General features: G+C 38.4%; 1 protein-coding gene across 12 annotated transcripts in view; it reads right to left on the bottom strand.

Moving 5' to 3' along the window:
* RAPGEF2 (Rap guanine nucleotide exchange factor 2) overlaps positions 1-20,735 on the bottom strand; it is a 233,008-nt gene that overhangs the window by 137,254 nt on the left and 75,019 nt on the right. For all 12 annotated transcript variants that reach the window (XM_073892442.1, XM_073892436.1, XM_073892439.1 and 9 more), the window contains exon 3: positions 15,059-15,115. In XM_073892442.1, the coding sequence (XP_073748543.1) occupies positions 15,059-15,115 (57 nt within the window). The remainder of the gene's footprint in view (positions 1-15,058; positions 15,116-20,735) is intronic.

Raw genomic sequence — 20,735 nt, 5'->3', positions numbered from 1 at the left:
TTTTTCTACCACACTTGTTGGATATTCTTTCAGGATTTCTTTTTGTGCATGCACAGAAAAATAGACACATATTCTTATTCCCTCCACTTTTTTTTCTTTTTATGGAAAGACAGCATACTCTATAATGTTCTTTCCTTTGTGCTCTTAGAGATCTTTTTATGGGAGTACAACTTTCTTGTGGATGTGCCATATTTGCTTTAAGCAGCCCCAGTGACAGTCATTTGTTGTTTTTTATCATTTGCAATTATTTAAAAATAATAAATAAAAGTGCAATGAGTAACCTTGTGCATACATTATTGACTATGACTGGTAACCAGAAGTGTAACTGTTGGGTCTTTTGATAAAAATGTCAAATTCCTCCGCAGGTGCTCAGCAACCTATTTGCCTATATACTTTCACACAGCTTTACTAATATATAATATAGTTCGTTATATTAGTTTAACAAATGTTTCACAATTTTATGAGGAGGGCTATTCTAGGTCCTTAGGATACTTCAGGGAACACCACCACCACCACCACCACCAAGTCTCTTCCCTTATGGAGTTTATAATCTGGTGGGACAATACAGATAATAAACACGAAAAGTAATAAATTGGTAAATTACAAATCAGTGCTCTGGGGAAAGAAATTACTACAGGTTAAGGAAAATAGGGGGCAGGGTGTTATAGTTTCAAATGGCTGGGGAAGACGAGTCTCGCTGAGAAGAGCACATTTGAGCAAAGGAGCTGACAGCCAACTGGGTTCCTAGGGAACCAGCATTCCAGGCAAAGGGCAGGGAGGATCCAGTGTTTGTGCAAAGGCCGACATGGCCTAGCAAGGGGGAGAGTATGGCGTGGCTGAGGCAGAGTAGGTGGCGGGTAAGCCACTGGGGGGCATAAGGAATTCTACCACTGAGACTTTTTACCAATCTTTTAGGTTTTTGCCAATCTGCTTGATGAAAATGAGATCTTAGTATATCTTTTTCATTTCTTTTTCTGATTATTACAAGAGCATCTTTTTTCTTATTTCCATGAGTCATATCTTTTTCTGTGAAATCGGTTTACTACTTTTAACCAATGTTCTATTAAGTTGTGGTACTTCTTCTAATCTAGAAACACTTTATAAAAATTAACCTTTTTTAAAACACGTGCTGTGAATACCTTTTTCCTCAGTTTGTTGCTTTATCCTTTGTGCTTTTTGCCATGTTTAAGTTATTTTATTTTATCCAGTCAAGTCCACCAAATTTATTAGTTAAAATACGGGCTCAGCTACTATTAAAACAAAACAAAAAGCTAAACATAGTAATGGCTTAACCAGGAGGGAGTTCATTTCTCTCTCACACACATAATAACAGCCTTAACAACAAAGGCCCAAGGCTGATAGGATGGTTCCATGGTATCGCGAACTCAGGCTCTTCCTATTGTGTGGCTTAGTCATCCCCAACCCATAACAATCATGTCATAGTCTCAAGTGGCAGCTTCCTATCTCACCACTATATTCATATTCTAGCCAGTGGACGCAGTGGAAAGAGTACAGAGCCTACCCCATTGCTGTTAAGAGTTACAACAAGGAAGCTGCATGCTACACTTGTCCCACATCACAATGAACCACGTGTGTGTTGCAAGGGAGTCTTCATCAATTCCCCCCGCCAAGTTTTCTCCTTTTTGGGGAGTGGGAGGTGTAAATAGATTCCAAAAGTTTTTAAAGGACAATAAATTCTATTTATGATTCTGAATAGTTATTTAAAACACCAATCACTATCATGTAATCATTTTCATTTTGCTATCTGCTTCTAAACAAATCAGCAGTTGACCATTGTTTCCTCCCAGTCCAGTCTTAACTAATATCACAACTACTGAGTCCTCGATGGCAAGGCCTCATGAAAATGTAAAGGAACAACACTGTCAAATAGAGTTTAGCTCCAAGGAAACCATAAAAGTTAAATGATTTCTCAAATGAAAATGCAAAGTACAATACTTCAGAAATAACTCATATCCTTTTCTCTCCAGATTTTAATCATTAGCTTTTGCAATCTACAATCATTTACCTAGTTTTGAGGGAAAAACTTTGTCTTTCTTAGCATAAGGTGACAGAATTATCATTAAATTCTAATTTATGTCAAGTGAAAGTGTGTTCTCCCAAATGCAAGCATAGCTTAAAATTTTTTTTAATAATAATAAAACACTGAAATAAAAAGAAAAAAAAGAATTATGTAAACGTAATCTGCTCTTACAATGCTCCCTTTATCACCAAAAGGTTGGTCAAGAGAAATGAAATCTAGAAAAACAGGAAGTTAAGGTAGATCAGTGCTTATTAACTATGTGGCCTTGGGCAAGTTATTAGAGTGACTGTAAGGATTAAATGAACAATGCTCATTAAATGCAAATAATATTTATTGTAGAGCTTTTTATCACGTACCATGGTCTAGATTAACTGTGACATAGAGAATATAACAAACATTCGTTGGCTTTCTAGTTATTCTGTATCTGTCCATTTTGAAGGCAAATTATTATGGATAAAGTAAGTGCAAGGTTTGTAAACTCGGCTTTCCTGGCACTGATCATAAAGCACACATGAAATGAAAGGCGACCAATGTCCAAAGTGGATAAAGGACTATAATAGCAAATATTCTGGCTCCCTGAAAGCCCATTCATTACCCTATAATTAGGGTTGATTCTTCTAGAAAAAAACAAAGGAGATAAAGACAAGAAACTGATCCATCCAAACTTTTCCACTTACTATAATTTTGTTTTCCTAATAGATGGGCTGTTTCCTCTAACTTTTCCAAAAAATTCAAAGGTTAACTCACATGAGAGCTATATTTGCTTGAGTAGGAATTGGCAGAGGATGATCATTCAATTAACAAACATTTATTGAATTTGGTAAGCATTTACACAACACACCATGCCAAATATAATCACTGCAATTTCTTTATTACTGAGTTGTCTCTTTTTTACAGATGCAGGTTTTATAAAAGTAAGCTCATTAGAACCAAGAAAACAAAAACAGTGAATCTTATTTTAACGTGTTCTGGAAATAGCTGTAAGCTAGAAAATCCCTCCCATCTCCTTCTCTTCCCACCCATCCCCCCACAGAACTCATGTGGGTTTGTGTTCCAAAAATTCCTTGCTGTGAGATGCCACCATAAAATCTGTTTTACTTAGTCTTAATCATCCAGAAAATTCTCCTGACTTTGTTAGAAATCATCTACAATTATGCCTCAGGCAGGCAGTGTTTCAGTATGGGGTACATCCCGCTTCCCTTCAAAGTCTGCAAATACTCCTTTCCCACAGTGCAGCTGTCGTTTTCCGAGAGGTTTTAGACCGTTTTTGCACATACAAAGTGATGATGTTTTTTCAAAAGAAAAAATGAGTAAGTCCTAAGAACAGTACTTAGCAGGAACAGCATTAAACTTTTCTACACTTAAAGGGTAAGCAAATTGAATCCAGGACCTCGCTTACAGACATACTAGCAACGAAGTTAGCTAACAGAAGATTGACTATAACAGTAATAGTTATCTGGGACTAACGCTGGGAATTTTTTTTGTCCAGTGGTTCTCAGGCTTTCATATGCATATGAATCACCTGGGACATTAATGAAGAATGCATGCTCCCAGGCTCTGCCTATTCCACCCGATCCCACAGTCCATGATCGTTAGGTGGGAGATCCATCAGAGTGACTTTCAAACAAATATCCCAGGTGATTCTTATGCCTGGGGCTTGTCAACTTCAAAAAAGCTTTAGAAAAACTGTCTCAATATTAAGCCCCAACAACAAATGGCAAGAAAAAAAAAGTACAACTCTTATCAATGTCTGTGCCAATACGTTGCAGGTGTTGTATTCACCAGTGTTATTTTAATTTTTTCCTCAAATAATTGTTTTATGTTTTAAAAATATGAGCTAAAGGCTGAAATTATGAGCTAAGGGGAAAAGTTGAATCTTAGAATAAACCTGATTGAACATCTCCAAATAACCTAAGTCTTAACACCACCAGCAATGGGTAGAAGAGAGAAACCTAAAGATTAAAGAGGAACATATAGCAAAGTAGTATGTTGCAAGTCTCTCTGATTAGCCAAAATGGACACTTAGAAAAGACCTATAAATTTTTAGACTGAACTAAGAACTACAACAGACAACTGTTTGATGCCAATACAGCCCCATTCTGCAATCCACAAAATGAAAGCCACAAAAACCTAGATGTATAAAATACTCTGAAAGCCTATTTTTTTAATCTCATCAACAGGGAGAAAATGAATAAACCCAAACAAAACAAAAACAAAATATAAACAGACAATTACAAAATGATCTCTTCACTCCCAGTATAATTAGATAGAAAGACTCTGAAGTAATCAAAAATGAATGCTGCCCTTTAAGAACCAAGGCTAAACGGAAACGGCAAGTGCAGATCTGGAGTAATGGGGAAGAGGCAAGCATGTGATCTGCTGCCATTCTTTCCCCACCTTATTTCCTTCTACTCCTCATCACAAACCCACCACTGCTGACAGGCTGCTTTCCTGTCTTTCTTTTCCACCTCTGTCAATCTGTCCAAGATGTTTGCCTTTCTCCATCTTCTCAATCATATCGTACCTGAAAGAAATGGTTCAAACCCTATTTCTTTAACAAAATCTTCTCACTCATTGTTTTCCAAATTCCAAAATATTTACCCCATCTAATTTCATTCTATTTTATATTTTTCTCTATTGAATTCTTAGTCCTGAGGTATCTAGGTATCTTCCTCCAACTACACTGAACCTCCTTTTAGACAGGAACCGTGTGCTGTACCAGGTAGAAACTGGGCACCATTTCAGTTATCATTTGCTCGGGTAGATCAGATCATTGCATGCTTCTGCTCATAACCCACCGTTCCCTCACAAGGGACAGTCCAAACCCCTTGGCATAGCATGTAAGGGAAGCAATATATTGCTATGCAAAGCACAAAGGTTCTGGAACATATGTTCTTTCCTACTAGCCATGTGATCCTGGTGAAGTTAAATTCTGACATTCTAGTTCCTCCACTGTAAAACGGGGCTATCGATACCTTTTTCATGACATTATTTGGATTTAACAAAACAGTATATATGCAGTGCCTTGTATACTAAGTACACAAAAAAATACCAGTTCTCTTCATCTCTTTTCTTCTCTTATGACCCTTTCTAAAAGGGCCAACCTACAACTGTACTTTCTATTCCTAATCCTGAATATCCTATACTGCAAACTTCACCCTGTTCAGCCATACTACACTTTTTTCCCACCAATGCCTCAGGGCCTTTGAACAAACCTGCTGTTCCAGCTTCTAAACAGTACCTTTTATCTAGTAAACTCATTACTCATCCCCTTTGATTTCCAGGTTAACTACCACTTCCTCTGAGACGTGTTTTAGTAGCTTTCAAATAGTGAGTCACTTTCCTCCTGAGTTTCCATAGCATTTTGTACATGCTTATACTAAGCAGTTGCCAGTATCATAATATTTATTTTAGGAGTCTTCCCCCATTAGTTTTTAAACTCCTCTAACTCACCAGCACCCCCAATATACAACGTTACACAATGCTTGATTGGCACTCAGCTATATTCTTAATGAATGAATTAATAATTTAATAGACACCAACTCAGATATGGTATTAAAGTGAAGTCGGTTAAGCATCAGACTCTTGGTTTCCACTCAGGTCACGATCACAGGGTCATGAGACCTGGCTGAGCAGGGAACAGAGCTCTGCGTTCAGCGTGGAGTTGGCTTGTCCCTCTCCTTCCCCCTGTATTCCTGCCCCCCCCACTCTCTCTCTCTCCCTCGCTCTCTCTAAAGTAAATAAAATCTTTAAAAAAAATAAAGTGAAAGTCAAAGATATAAGTTTCAATTTACTAGTAACCAGAAAAATGAAACCAGGCTAAAAGAACTTCCTTAGCAATATCCTGTAAATCCACACGGTGGCGATGTCTCCACGTGAAAGAGCTGTGTGTGCAGCTCCACATTCCCTATTTATAAAGCAGGAAGCTAATACAAGGGATCAAATTGAAGTTAACAAAGGAGTTAAAAGAATCATCAGCACCAAAAGAAGACTAACTCAGCAAAGATGGCTATTAGAGAGCAAAAAACTAACATGAAAAGGCTACTTTATTCAGCTGTTAATATGATATGAAAATTTAATGGTGTTTTGTGGCACCCAATCAACCAAAAGGGCTGCTTATGGCAATGAAGGCAAGGAAAACTGAGGAGCGAGAACGACTTGTAACAAAACATGAGTGGCAGGAATGGGGCAGGCGGCTGTGAGCAAAGGATACTTAGCTAAGCTTAATATTCAACTCAAAACAGACATCTAAGCGGGGAGAGGGGTGGTGGCAACAAATAAGACACTGCAACATTGGTAAGAATGGTACCCCTGCAAAATCCAAACAGTTCTGGACCCGAAGTTGGTGCCTTCCCAGGTGACCTGACAAATAAGGCATGAGGAGGGCATGAGCACTACAGGAAGGGCTCCCTCCCACTTTAGCAGATCAGGTGCAATACGGCATTGGCACAAGTCAGAAGTGATCCAGGGAAGTGTAGAAGCACCTCTATGGTGCTTTCTATGGGCAGCATTAGCAAGGGCTTTAGAACACAGAGAAGCAAAGACATGAAAATCATTCAAGCATCGGGGAAGTGTCTACAAATAGTGGTTAGGAAGACCATTCAGGGAAGAGGTGGTACATGGCAATCACAGAGAGGTTAGGTACAACTAAGTCCTCAAACATCAAACATCAATTTTTTGGATATTTTAGAAGGGATGTTATACCATATTCAAACAACAAAGTTGCTGGCATCCGAGAGACGCAGAGACAGGATTATTATCACCTTTATGTGGGCGACTGGCTCACATCCAGGGTAAAACATCAGAAAGGGAAAAAAAAAAATGAAGACTAACAAAAATTCCAATAACTAAGTGGAGACAACTAGCAAAGAATCTCAGAGGGCCAGCCACCTAGTGCCCAAAACTAGGAAAACGCCTGTTCCTTTTCCTGTATCCACTATCTGAGCAGCACCTTCCAACCAGAGGACAAAAACCAGAAAACAGAAAACCTTCCTAAGTGTCCCCTTCCCCCCCAAACCTATCATCACATTCTTTTTGTGCCTCCCAACCCCTAAGCCTCTTTTTTTTGCTTTTAGTCAAACTAAAACGGAGACTTTATTCTGTTTAACCAGCGGGATGATACTTCAGAACTGAAAGGAGTGCTATAAACCCAAAATTCATAAACCCCTATCTACTTCTTTATCACATGTCCTTTGGACCTTACTGTTCTAAGTGTGGTGCCCTGGTAGCAGCATGGACATCACTTGGGAGCTTGTTAGAAATGCAGAATCTCTGGCCCTACCTCAGATTTACTAAATCTGCATTTTAACAAGATGTCCAAGAGGTCTGTACATACATCAAATTTTGGGGAACACTGCTTCATAGATGACTTTTAAAAAGGAAATTTTAGCTGTAAAATGATATCGTACTCTTAAGCTCCCTCTCCAGGAAATTAAAAGCACTGATTTAACAAAAATATAGCAATTACAAATCTCTTGCAGAGCCATCAGCAAAAGCCTCTCAATGGAAGCACTCTGAAGTTCAGGCCCTCACTGCTGCTCACCTATGCCGTCATCACACTGCTGATGGGCTTAGACTTGTACTCTCGAATATAAGATTATGCCAAAAACCAACATGAAAATAACTTTACGTATTTACAGCAAATTGTTCTCTGTTCTTTTACAGAAGTCAGGCAGTCAGTTCGCATCAGAGGTTTTCAATATGCACTTGCGAGCCCCCTGGGACTGCACACTGTCCAACCCTCCTCTGACCGTAATAGCTGCTGCTATTGAGCTAAATAGGATTTCCTATGAACAAAGTGTTCCATAGCTTAAAAAAAGAAGTTCAAACAATGGCCACCTTCCAATATGCAGATGGCTTTCAGATACACAATAATTGTAATCTTTTTCAAATACATCACATCATTTTTGTTACTGGATTTACCAAAAAGTTTAATCATTAGTTGTTTTTGGTTTTTGCTCCTCTGACGGGGCTGTAAGCTATAAGCTGAAAAGCAAAATGTGTATTATTTATTCTTATATGGTCAGTGGCACAAAGTAAGCTCACCAGATAAATTAATGCAACACAGCAACGTAAGTAACCCTAACAATATTAGGTCAAAAGAAAAGTGAACCCACATCATTTTACTAAGGCATAAAATATAAAATATATTTTAGAAAGAGATGTACCAAGAGTTACAGGTGTTTGGCATTTGTATTTCTAACCTACAGAGAATACTTTATCATAAAATTATATACTTCATAATATTTAATTATATATAAATATATGAATTCCCATACTTATAAAAACACATTTAAAAAATAGAGGGTAACTTTTTAATTCTATTTCCTAAAAGTTCTAAATTGTAAGGAAGTTATTTCACTTTTACAAATAAAAACTTTGAGGGGAAAAAAAGCACCATTTAAGTTTTTCAGAAAATCCTTATTCTCTACTCAATAGCAACTCAATTGCAGAGACTTGGAACCATGGAAAAGGAAAGTAAATAGCATCAGAAGAACTGAAAACTGATGAAAATATTAAGGCTATTTCAGCTTTATTTTGAAAAAAAATTGTATTTTAGGGGCGCCTGGGTGGCTCAGTCCGTTAAGCGTCCACCTTCGGCTCAGGTCATGATCCCAGGGTCCTGGGATCGAGTCCCACATCAGGCTCCTTGCTCAGCAGGGAGTCTGCTCTCCCTCTCCCTCTGCCTGCCACTCTGCCTACTTGTGCTCTCTATCTCTGTCAAATAAATAAATAAAATCTTTAAGAAAAGGGAAAAAGAAAAAAATTGTATTTTGAAAATAAAGGGAATATAGTAGGCATACATTTTTTTATTGTAATTTACATAACCAGCAAAATGAACCATATAAACTTACTGAAGAACTAGTAAAGCCAAAAATACTGTAGGTTCATAAATGGAGTCATTCTTAAACATAAAATTCATTTAAAAAATGAAATGAAGGAGTGATGCCTTGGGAGCCATGAAGTTATTAAAAACACTTTTTTTTGACAAGAAAGAAAAAATGTCAATGCAGATTACATATTTATTACAATATATCAATCAGTCATTCAGCTATATTGAGGGTAGAGGGATATATTGGAGGGCTTACGAAACAATTTATCAGATTTAAAAGACCAGCCAAATCTGAAAAATTAACAGTTTTGAAAACTACCAATGGGTCATAAAATTAATTTATAAAGCCATGTCTTTTAGAATTATGCACTGCAATTTCGTTTTCACAACAAACCCGTTCCTCATGAAGAAAAAACTGGTGCTCAGAAATTAAAGAGAATTGTAGACATCCAGAAACTGAGTCAAATCCAAAGCCAGATCTGCCCAACCCACTAAACAAGGGTCTGGAGTAACTGTGATAATACTGCCCAACAATTTACAGCACCACTAACCCGTACTTATCAGAAAGCAGTAAGTCTTATTTACCAACTATATATTTCCTTAAATAGCTCTCTATATTTGCGAGTTCAGAGGTCTTTATGCACTAAGGAGTTTGACAGAAAATTGATACAAAGAATCTGATACCTAACATGCAGTCAGCTCTTTTATTACAAAATGAGACCATAATGGTCTTTTTTTTTTTTAAAGGTTTTATTTATTTGACAGAGAGAGCTATAAAACAGTGTATCTTCCTTTGAAATAAATTCAAAAAAATAAGAGAACAGATTAATGCAAATTTCTGTACTAGAAATGGCAAATGTAAACCCCAGTCCTTGCCCTGACAGTTTCAAACTAAATACAGTTTTGAAAGTTATTTAATCTTCCATTCACCACAAAAATAAAACATTTTCATTGGAAGACTACTAGTCAATATTAAAATATCGATATTGCTAAGAAGCCCTAAAGTATTACCATATGTACATAAAACAATATTTCTAAGTATGTCCATATGTTGGTATTATATACACACACACACACACGCACGTGTGTGTATTTGATTTTTCATACTTACGTAGGGCACATGAGTACCTCACAACATGCCAAACTTGGTGGCCAAATATCCCTGTACTACAATTCTATGCACAGGTTAATTCTTTAAAAATATCATTCCTTCATGTAAGTGAAAATCTTAGGTTTCACCATTTTCTTTATATACACATACAAGTATAGCAAAATTATGGAAACATGGACAAGAAGGATACTTAAAAATTGTGATTACATCTCGCTAGGAAAGAAAGGAGATTTGAAGTATTTTCTTTTTTTTCTTTTTTCTTTTTTTTTTTTAAGGGGGCGCTAAAGCAACCTAGGTAGTAGATGTGTAATGTAAAATAAAATAAATGCTTGGCCACATCAGGAAGGAAAAAGCAGTACAATAATTGGATATGGGCCAAAGAGTCAAGGAGACCATTCTAACGGATGGCAAAGACTGGCACACTTGGGAGTCTGTAGGAAGGGGGCAGGAGGGGAGGCCAGCAGTACAGGAGAGAGCAGGAATAACCACCCTGTGCAGGAAAACGGACACCCCTTCCCCCTGGAGGGATGGGTGAGACAGGAGGCACCTGCAGCCACAGACAAATTGGGTATCTGAGAACTACAGCCTGAAGCCAAGTCCCTGGAGGAGGCGTGGGAGGGCACAAAGGGGACAGCGGTGGCTTGCTGGCCTTGCAGAGAAGTGACAATTCAGGATAGCTGCTGTGAAAACAGGAAACCATGTCAACAAATGAAGAGACTGCTATAAGCAATAAGGGCCGAGCTGAGGCTTAAAGTTCTAAATTGCACATTGCACATTTAGAGATTTAAATCAAAATGCTTGAAGAGATTCAATAGGCCTCAGTGAAGCTTTTTTTTTTGGAGGAACAATTTCCTCTCCTGCAATAAGGAGAGAGAAACCCCTTCACAAAATGCTATGAAAACTCTTGGAAACCAAAGCATTCAGGCAAACATACATGTGGAAATAGAGTTACACATATTATACTGTGGGTGTGGGGTGTGTGCTTACACTTTTAAAAAACGTATATAATGGTTGAATTTCTGATCCAAAGGTTTTTAGCACTTCAAATGTATCTATAAATTAAATTGAAATGGTGAGGGTGGTTGGCCACTAAAGAAAAACTAAAGCTGAAAGGACATATTATCTCATTTCTTGAATTAAATTCTTTAAGTAAAATATCTCTAAATTAAAGTCCGTCAGGTTAGGAATTTATATTATCCAACTCTGATTCCCAAGTGAGCAAAATACCTAGCATATAGTAGATAACAAACGAAAAGGCAGGCAGAAATCACCGGCTATTCTCATCCTCTGTATAAAGTTCAACTAATTTTATCTATCTAGTACAGAAAAATACTAGAATCTAAATGGTCAATTCTAAGTTTTTTAAAGTTCTATTTCATCAGAAGCACAACTCTCCCCCAATCTTGATGCATTTTAAAGCAGCATTTAGCATAAAGCAGCATAAAACAAATGCTGGTTTATGCTAAAACAATAACACCACAGGAGTTAGACATCACTACCATAATGCCTTCCTAACAAAAGTCTAAAGCAGCTAAAAAATTGGGAGACCAAAATGTAAATTATCAAAACACTGATGATGACAAAGACAGGAGCAGCTAACATTTTTTAAGATTTCTTTATTTATTTTAGGGGGAGAGGAGCAGGAGAGAATCTCAAGCAGACTCCCTGAGAAGCTGCTAACATTTTTATGCACTTACTACGTATGCAATGCTCTACATACTTTACACATAATACTGATACTGTCCTCACACCAACACTAAAGAATAGGTACGATATTGTTCCCATTTTATAGATGAGAAAAATGAGGTACAGAGTTAAGATCAAAAGAGTATTATATTTACCTGGTGAAATTATTAAAACCATAGACTTAGAAGTTACCAGCACACAAACATAATAAGGAAAAGAAAATATTCATCACTTGGTCATAAAACCAAAGTCTACAAGTCTTTGATATTCTGGCTACACTACATTCTTAAAGCTCAAGGGAGAACAAGAACAGACAAGTCCTTTCCCTCATGAGTTAATAACAACAGGTCCCCAAAAGAGGAATAGCATTATTAAGTTATCTCAGACTTATATGTATCACAAATACAAGTGTTCTTTAATTTTCAAAACTGCATTTACACGAATTGGTAAAAGCAGCAACATGTCTATTCAAGGATCACAGAAGAAAACGTTCCAATTACCCTTCATCACAAGATTGGCCAAATACTAGGGATCTGATTAAGTGATCTACAATTAGTCTCTGAATTTTTGGTCTTAGGAAATCATGATCTCCTGAATATCCACAGACTTTTCATTGCTTACTAACACTGTCACCTAATTCTAACTAGTCAAAAATGACAAACTGCTACAACTTTATATATAAACTCTAGCCTAAATGCAATCAATTTAGGATTACTTATAAGACATGGCTTTGCATTATCAGCATAACTCACATTCACTGTCTAACCTGACTTAAAAAAAAAAAAAACTCAGGTATATTTAAAGACACTGTAACCTACCTTCAATTTAAATAAATAGTAAGTAATCATTGCTAGGGACTCAGGATAATGAAGGCAGAACTGATGGTGGGTTTCACCACCCCAGGCAAGCCAGCAGCAGGGAGGGATGATGTGTTTATACTGACTTGCACACAAGCAATGGTATTTTTATGGCACCATTTCTTACGATGGCATGAAAACGGCCGGAAAAAGCTGGTGAGTGATAACAGCTAAGGTGACAAAATCACAATGTCTAGGCTCAAATCCAGATCGCACTTTCAACAATGAAACCTTGGCAAGTTCCTTAGCCCCTAAAAGCCTCAGTTCCTTCATGTGTAAAACTAGGGTGATGACAACATCGACCCCACGAGGCAAACTATAAGGAATAAGGAAATTAATGCATGTAAAGCACTTATTAGACTATGTGGGAGATAGGAAGTCCTTGTTAAATGTTTGCTATGATCTCATCATCAATACTACCAAAACTGTGTTTTAAGGGGGGAGGGCAAAGGAATAGAAGGTTGACACTTAGTGCCACTAGATTGCTTCAATAAATGTTAACAATAGTCCTCAGAGATTTTCAACCCTGACATTTGTACACCTTATTCTCCACTGATAGCTTCTAACTGCTCCTAAAAGAAACAAATATTCTAAAATATTTGTACCTTAATTTCTTCAAGAATAAATATTAACAAATATATCCTGATTACTTACTATTCTTCTACATTTGATGTACATTCTTTTAATCTCAAGACTGGATATTTACAAATCCTGTTAAACAGCCTCTAGATGTCATAGTTTCCTAAGTTACAACCTAAGAATCACCCTAGATAGATCAGATCACCTGTATCTTCTTCTAAACCCCATCCCTGACTCCCCCCATTCCTTCAGTTAGCCTCAGTTCAAGCACTACCCTCCTCAGATTACTTCAATTGTCTCCTCACTACTCTCCCTGCCCAGCCACGCAATCTACTCCACCTTTGTATTTTCAGAGAGACACAGGTATCATCTTTGAGGGGAAGGATGGGGAGGCATTTGGACACATCATTTTGCTGCTTGCAAACTAGCCACCTGGCTATAGATTAAAAGAGATTTAAGAAAAATATCAACCAATAAACTGTAAAGAAAAGATTTTTTTGAGACAAAGAGATTTTGAATATTTTCATAATATTAAGGAATTATTTTTTTAAGGTTCAAAGATAATATTGTGGTTAGGGTTTTTGTTTAAGTCTTTATCTCTTAAAGATAAAGATACATATCAAAACTGATACAGAAGAATTGTTATGTCTGGATTTTACTTAAAAATAATCCAGTTAGAGGTGGGAGGGGGGAGTAAGAGATGAAACATAATTGGCCATCAATTAACAATGCTGGATGATGCGTACAGGGGGTCCATTATATTACTGTCTCTAATATTGTGAACATTTGCAATTTTCCACAATAAAATGTTATTTAGAAGGGAAAAAACTCATTTCCAATTGCCTAAAGAATCACAACTGGTATTTTTAACAACACATTCACAAGCAAATATGACTGTAGCCTGACTCTCAATTTGTCATCCTGACGCACACCCAGATGTCAGTGGCCCTGAACTTGCCACAGGTATTCAGAACATCAGACCAGGTCCCTTCCCCTCTCTGTGTCCCCATACTTACTGTTCCCTCTGCCAAAAAAGTCTCTCTAGACCACCAGATACACTTTTGAGACCTAGGGCCACTTCTCTGAGACTCTTCCCATTCCCCTCAAGGCTTCCCTTGTACTTCTTCAGCCCCTAGTACCTATCTATACTCTCAGTTCTTCTGGTTGGTTACTTTCTGTTGTTGTTGTTTTCCTTTTATTCTATTTCTACCTCCTTCAAGAGATTATAATTACAGCCTCCCTAAGGGGGAGAAGCTGTATTTCATTTATTTCAATAAATATTCCCTATAATAAGCATGGAAAGTAGTAATTATTTATTTAATAGCACTTTGAAAAACAGAAAGTCAACAGAACAACAGCCAATCATGGCAAACATTATTAATAAAATAATATGTGCAGTAAACCAGTTTATATGTCCTTAATACAATATATTTACCTACTATGTTTATCACATTCTTAAAAAAGAAACTGTTGTAATTTTTTCAAGGAATATGTTACATATCTTGAAAGAAATATCAGTATTATTTATAGAAACAAACTAAGCCCAAAGAGATGTGGGCAGCTTATTTTCCTATTTCTGAAAAGGTTATAAACTAAAGTATGACATTTATGCTATCATTAAATCTCATTTGATGTGGTTGTGGGAACATGTATTTTGTTCTGTTGGAAAGACTACACTGTTTCTTATTTCATAATGATAAAAACGTCAAAATACTCCATAATATTAAATAATATCTCTGAACCACAAGTGAGAGATATATAGGTATAGATGGGAACTTAGCAGCAAAGGACTGTAAACTTTTACTTTAGGACAGGTAATAGTTGAAATGTTTTATGCTTCTAAATTACAAAAAATAAGTTAATAACTTAGCCATTACCAATACTTTTGTGATACTTTAAGGAAATTATTTCATTATTGCAGTACACTGTACAAAGAGAAAGAAAACACCTACTAGTATAAAACTTCATTTGCTTCATGTCTTTCATACCTCACAGTCTCACACATTAACCTGTAAAAAAACAAAACAGAGACATGAGTTCAACATGTCACGAGGAAACATTCTAGTAGATTAAAAACATAAAAGAGACATGTAGTCTAGAAAGTTAAGATTACTTTACATGGACTGCCACAATCATTGATTAGCCTCAAGATAAATATTTTTGGTACCCAGGTTAACAAAATATAATAAAACAAAATCTGGTAAAGAGATGCTAGAAAAAAACTATTTTGTTAGATGTCAATTTTGCCATGTGTATTTTATAGGGAACAAAATAGCATGTGTTTTACTCTGTGTAAATGACATGTGGACAAATTAATGTTCTCTGAGGTAAGCAGAAAATGAGAAAAGAACCTAAAAATTAAAAGGGAGAACCCATTAATTTAAAAAATGATAAAGTCATTCACGTTAATGTTACTTACCAGTATATAATTTCAGACAAAAGGAGGCTTTTATTAACTCAGTATATTTATGACTAATGACTAAATGGAGGCTTTACAACTTAAAGATTTTGTTATTTTGGCTGATTCATCCCTGAGGAACAAATTATGGAAATTATGGAAAACATGAATAAATGTTTAAATATTCAAAATTACCTCAAGAACACCATCTTCAAGAAGCATCCTATTATATTAAGCCCAAGTAAAATTTCCAAAAAACACAGAAATGCAAAAGAGAAAATGACTATTCCTTCTTATGAAGGAACTAGCAAATAAAAAAGTGGCTATAAAGGTGATTATTTCAACAGCACCTCCATTTTGGTCAATGGGGTTAGTGGTCTCCAATTTGTGAAACTCTGATATCAACCTACATCCATTTTTCCTGTTTGCTAAATCCCATTAACACCACATACTCTTGATTTTTCACTTGAAAACAACTCTCTTGGATATTCTTTTTCCTTGTTCTTACCACCACCACCCTACTTCAGAGGCCCTCTCAATCCCTTACTTGAAACATTCTAACTGAATGTCACTTAACTCCAGGAGGAAGCATCAAACCTTGAATACGCATCATTAACAGAGACTGAATCACACCAATTCTTTCTAAGAAAAGATAAGAGTCACAATTGATGGGTCTAAAAATACCTGGTCTTAAATTACACAGCAGCTCTGTCTTGTTTCCTATTAGAATGAAAGAAGGATCCTTGCCGCAACCTGTTCACTGGATCTCATTCCTTCTCCTACAGTAGACTCTCCTTTCCTTCCGGTTTACCTCCTTCTCCACATCACCATCCATTTCTACCTCTCTCCTAAATCACTTCCTTTACTAAATAAACTCACCTTAGCATCACCTATTGCGTGGGGTAGGGCGACACCTCTTTTGAGCACACAACTCCCTCCAGCTATTATCCATATTTTGCTTTTCCCATGACAAATATTCTCCTCTTGGACTGTCTATATATTCTCTCCATTTGCTCACCCTCTTACCACTTCTCCATCATTTGCTCCCTGAAACTCCAAAGAAAAGACTCTAAAAAGTTATTAGCATCCTCTGTGTTATCTAAATCCTTTCTGTCCTTACCTTAATTCCACTTCTCAGCAATATTTGCTGACTCCCTTTTTCTTCTCGAGGCTTCCTGTCCTCCGTCTTCTGGCTTTCCTCTTAACTCCTTAGTCATTTTTTTCTGTCTCCTTTGGATTCTCCCCCCTTTCCACTCCTCTACCTGACCTCTAAATGTTATCCACTCCTGTCAACCCTCTTCTCCTCTGCACCATGTAATCTCATCCAGTTGGTGATTTTAAATTTAATCTATAAACGGATGACTTTCCAAACAATGTCCCACACCTAATCTCTCACCATGATACACACTCATCTAAATGCCTACTCAACATAGCCACTGGCTGTGTAACAGTGATTTCATGTTCAAAATGTCCAAAACAGATCTTACATTTCTTTCCCAAGAATTTGCTTTCCCACAATCAGTAGTACCCAACTGTTTAGGCCAAAGATCTTGGAGTCATTACCCTTGACTCCTCCCTTTTCTTCATATCCCATCTCTCTGCCAGCACCTGTTTCCAAAATATACCCTCTGAAATCGACCAAGTCTACAAATGTAGATGTCAGCTTCTACTTTTGTACACCTACTGTCCATTCTCCACATGGTTTCTAGAGAAATCTTTCTAAATGTTAAGTCATATCACTTACACTTCTGCCCTTGATTTCCACTACCTTTGAAAGAAATCCAAACTTCTTTTCCTTGGTGCCTTCATACACCAAGCCTATTCCCATGGTAGAGTATCTGGGGCATCACTACACTGTGGAGATTTCTGCACAGCTGCCCTGACTCAAATGTTACTTCCTTTGACTACAAAGTCAAAGCAGCCCAGCACCCATTCTTATGTGTATGGTTAAGTGCTGGAAGGCTTGTTTGTACAAACACACCCTAAATGCTCCCGATAATCACTATCTTGAGACTATAGAGATCCTATCCTCCTCACTCTATATTCCCATCAAGCAGAATGTATAGAAGAAAGTATTCAGCGTCCACGGTCAGAGGCGCTGGGGAATGGCCGACCAGAAGCATCTCCTTTGTAACAGTGTCTGGATGACAGGCCTTGAGCTCCTCCGAACACTGGCCATGCAGGGAGGGGATGGGCTACAGAGGGTTGCTAGGCTAGTTGCTACAGTATAAAAGTTTGCTGCATGTAGATCCCTGCAACAGATGCTTTGTGTCTAGGCTGATACTTCAGGACTCCCTATAGTAAGTTCCCCCAATAAACCTATGTCCCACTGGCTGTCTCCAGGTCATTTCTCTGGCCTCACAGGACATTCATCCACCCTTGGCTTAGAGTCTGTTGGAGTATGACCACACAAGTGGTGAGCCATCCAGGAAGCAAAAAAACAAAAAACAAACAAACAAACAACAACAACAACAAAAACATGAGCACCAACATGTGGGAAAGGGAACAGGGAAATCTGCAGGGGAAATCCGAGGTTGGCCATCCACATCTATGTGGGGCCCTATAGCCACTATCCTTGATGGATAAGCCCACCACATGAGTATAGGGATGCCCCTGAAAATACCAAAAGGTCTAGAGGAAATTTTGACCAAGATAAATTTGACTAAGAAAAAGATGGATGCCCAGCTGCCATAGTTGGGTGACCCCTCCTGTCCATGTAGCTGTCTTGAAGAAAGTATGCCACCTACAGGAGAAACTGCATTTAGAGAGGATTGCTAGATTAACATAAACGACACTGCAGAGACCTCGATAATCAGCTTGAGGAAACAAGGTGTTAAATTAAAAACTCTGGCACACAGAATGGCCCAACTGAAGGGGTGGTAAACTGCCCTGGCAAATGAGTTCCTGCGGCTATCTCCAAGCCAGCCTGGGATCCCAAGTTGTGGGACCCAACTAAGAGTTCTACTGAGGAAAAGACTAATTGGACTGAGCCCATAAAAATTCCCATTCTCTTGGCTCAGTCTGCTGAGCTGGTAGAACTGGGGGGTAAATTCAGACATAAACCAAGGGAATCCATGGTGCTATGGTTGCTCAGTATATGCGACATGGGCACTGAAGGCAGTTTGCTTTTGGTCAGGAATGTCCAAGATGGTGTTCATTACAACACACCCTGCTTTAAGGTAGCATCCCCACGGCACCATCAATGAAGGTCACATGACCCCTTTACTCTCCTAGGTGGTATGGGGCTGTAAATTAGCTTGGCCTAACAAGGGCGGGTGTGCTGATCTCCCCTTTAAAATGGCAGACTATGGAAGAGCTCCAGCATATCCTACGAGAGCTGTCTACGCTGAACAGTACAGAGGTCTCGATAAGGAACTGTTTGCCACAGATACTAAAGATATGGTGGTACAGTCTGGCCCCGATCATTGGTAGGGGGCACTTGTGTCCATCTTGACCCCCTAATGGGGCAGCCTGTATCACGGGGTGAGCGGGCTACCACAGATCTGGGGGAAACAGAAAAGGTCAGAAAAAGAGGTATCAGAAAGGCAGGAATGAAGGAAAGGGACTCACAGGAGAAGGAAACAAAGAAGAGGGCAACGCATGTTACCTGCTGCCAGATGTAATAAGACCTCACTGCAGCTGGGACCCCCTCCCCCTTGAGAAAGCAAATAATCCAATGCAGCCCTTGTTGGGCTCTGGCAGAAATTAAAACCTGAACAGCAACTTACAAAGGGCACCCTCAGAGGGAGGATGATGGATGCTTTCTCTATGAACTAGGGAAGAGGCAAAGGACATGGGCTGCTGGTTCAAGCTACTGTCACCTGGTTGTCTGGGGACCGGAGCCACATGTTGGTCACGTGTAGAACTCACCATATACTGGTCTAATAGAAACAAAGTGTTTTGGCTCTGGTTGAAACCAGTGCCAAATTTACTCTCCTTTATGGAAACAACTACTTTCAAGGGCCCATCTCTGCCATCGATGGGTGGGGGGTGGTACCATCCAAATGAAGCAGACTGCAGTAATTGCAGACAGGATAACTCCCACCAAAGCCCCATACAGTGTATATAACCCCAATACCCAAATATATTCTAGGAATGGATGTCCTCTCAGGACAACTACTGCAAGGGAATTCAAAGTGAGGGTACACTTGGTCAAACAAATAAGAGGAGATGCAAAATGGACAGCTGTAATACTACTTGTCCCACAAAGGGTGATGGCAATTAAACAATATCATCTCTCGGGAGGCTATGAAGACATCACAGGCACAATTAAGGAATTAGCCAATGTGGGCATTATATGACCAACTCACGGTCTATATAATAGTCTCGTCTGGCCTGTGAAGAAACCAAATGGAACGTGGAAAATGACTGTGGATTATAGAGAACTAAACAAGGTGGTACCCCCTCATCGTGCAACTGTGCCCAGCATCATGTCACTTGATGTGAATTGGGGAAGTTTTAGGTACATATGTTAGACCTGGCTAACACCTTTTTAGGTATTCCCATAGCCCCAGAAAGCCAAGAACAATTCACTTTCAGCTGGGAAGGAGAACAGACATTCATCATCCTACCACAGGGGTATTTATATAGCCCCATGATTTGCCACGGCTTGGCGGCCAGTGACCTAAGTCATTGGGTAAGTCAGAGGCAGTCTGTCTGTCTCATTACATTGATGATCTAATGTTAACTTCTCAGTCTTTTTCTACTTTGCAGTCCACTGCACCAGACTTGCCTTCTCACCTAACAAGTCAAGGATGAGCAGTCAACAAAAACAAAATACAGGGCCCTGGCTTAACGGATAAGACAAAAGTTGTTTCTGCAGCAGTTATTGATAAAATACAGGCACACCCATGTCCCACCATCCCAAAGCAGTTGCAAACTTTCACAGGTCTCTTAGGGTTTTAGCATCAGTTTATCCCCTGCCTGGCTCAACTGCTTCTGCCCCTTTATAGACTGGTTTAAAAAGAAGCCCAATGGGACTAGTGCAAAAAGACAAGGCAAGCATCTGAACAAGCCAAGATGGCTATTAAATAGATCCAAACCTTCAGTATTCTCATACAGGGACAGCCATATGTACTGGATGTTGCCAGTTACCCAGAGGGTTTGGATAGAGCTTGTGGCAACAGCAAGGGCACAAACATGTGCTATTAGTTTCTGGTCACAATTTTAAAAAGGAGCTGAGACCCAATATAGCATTTTAGAACAATAGCTGTGTGCTATTTACCATGCCT

This window comes from Callorhinus ursinus, unplaced genomic scaffold (genome assembly GCF_003265705.2).
Source record: "Callorhinus ursinus isolate GAN/ISIS: 27379988/994484 unplaced genomic scaffold, GSC_fseal_2.0 scaffold4, whole genome shotgun sequence".
Taxonomy (NCBI): domain Eukaryota; kingdom Metazoa; phylum Chordata; class Mammalia; order Carnivora; family Otariidae; genus Callorhinus; species Callorhinus ursinus.
The sequence above is the reverse complement of the archived record's forward strand: the minus strand, read 5'-3'. Positions and strand labels throughout refer to the sequence as shown.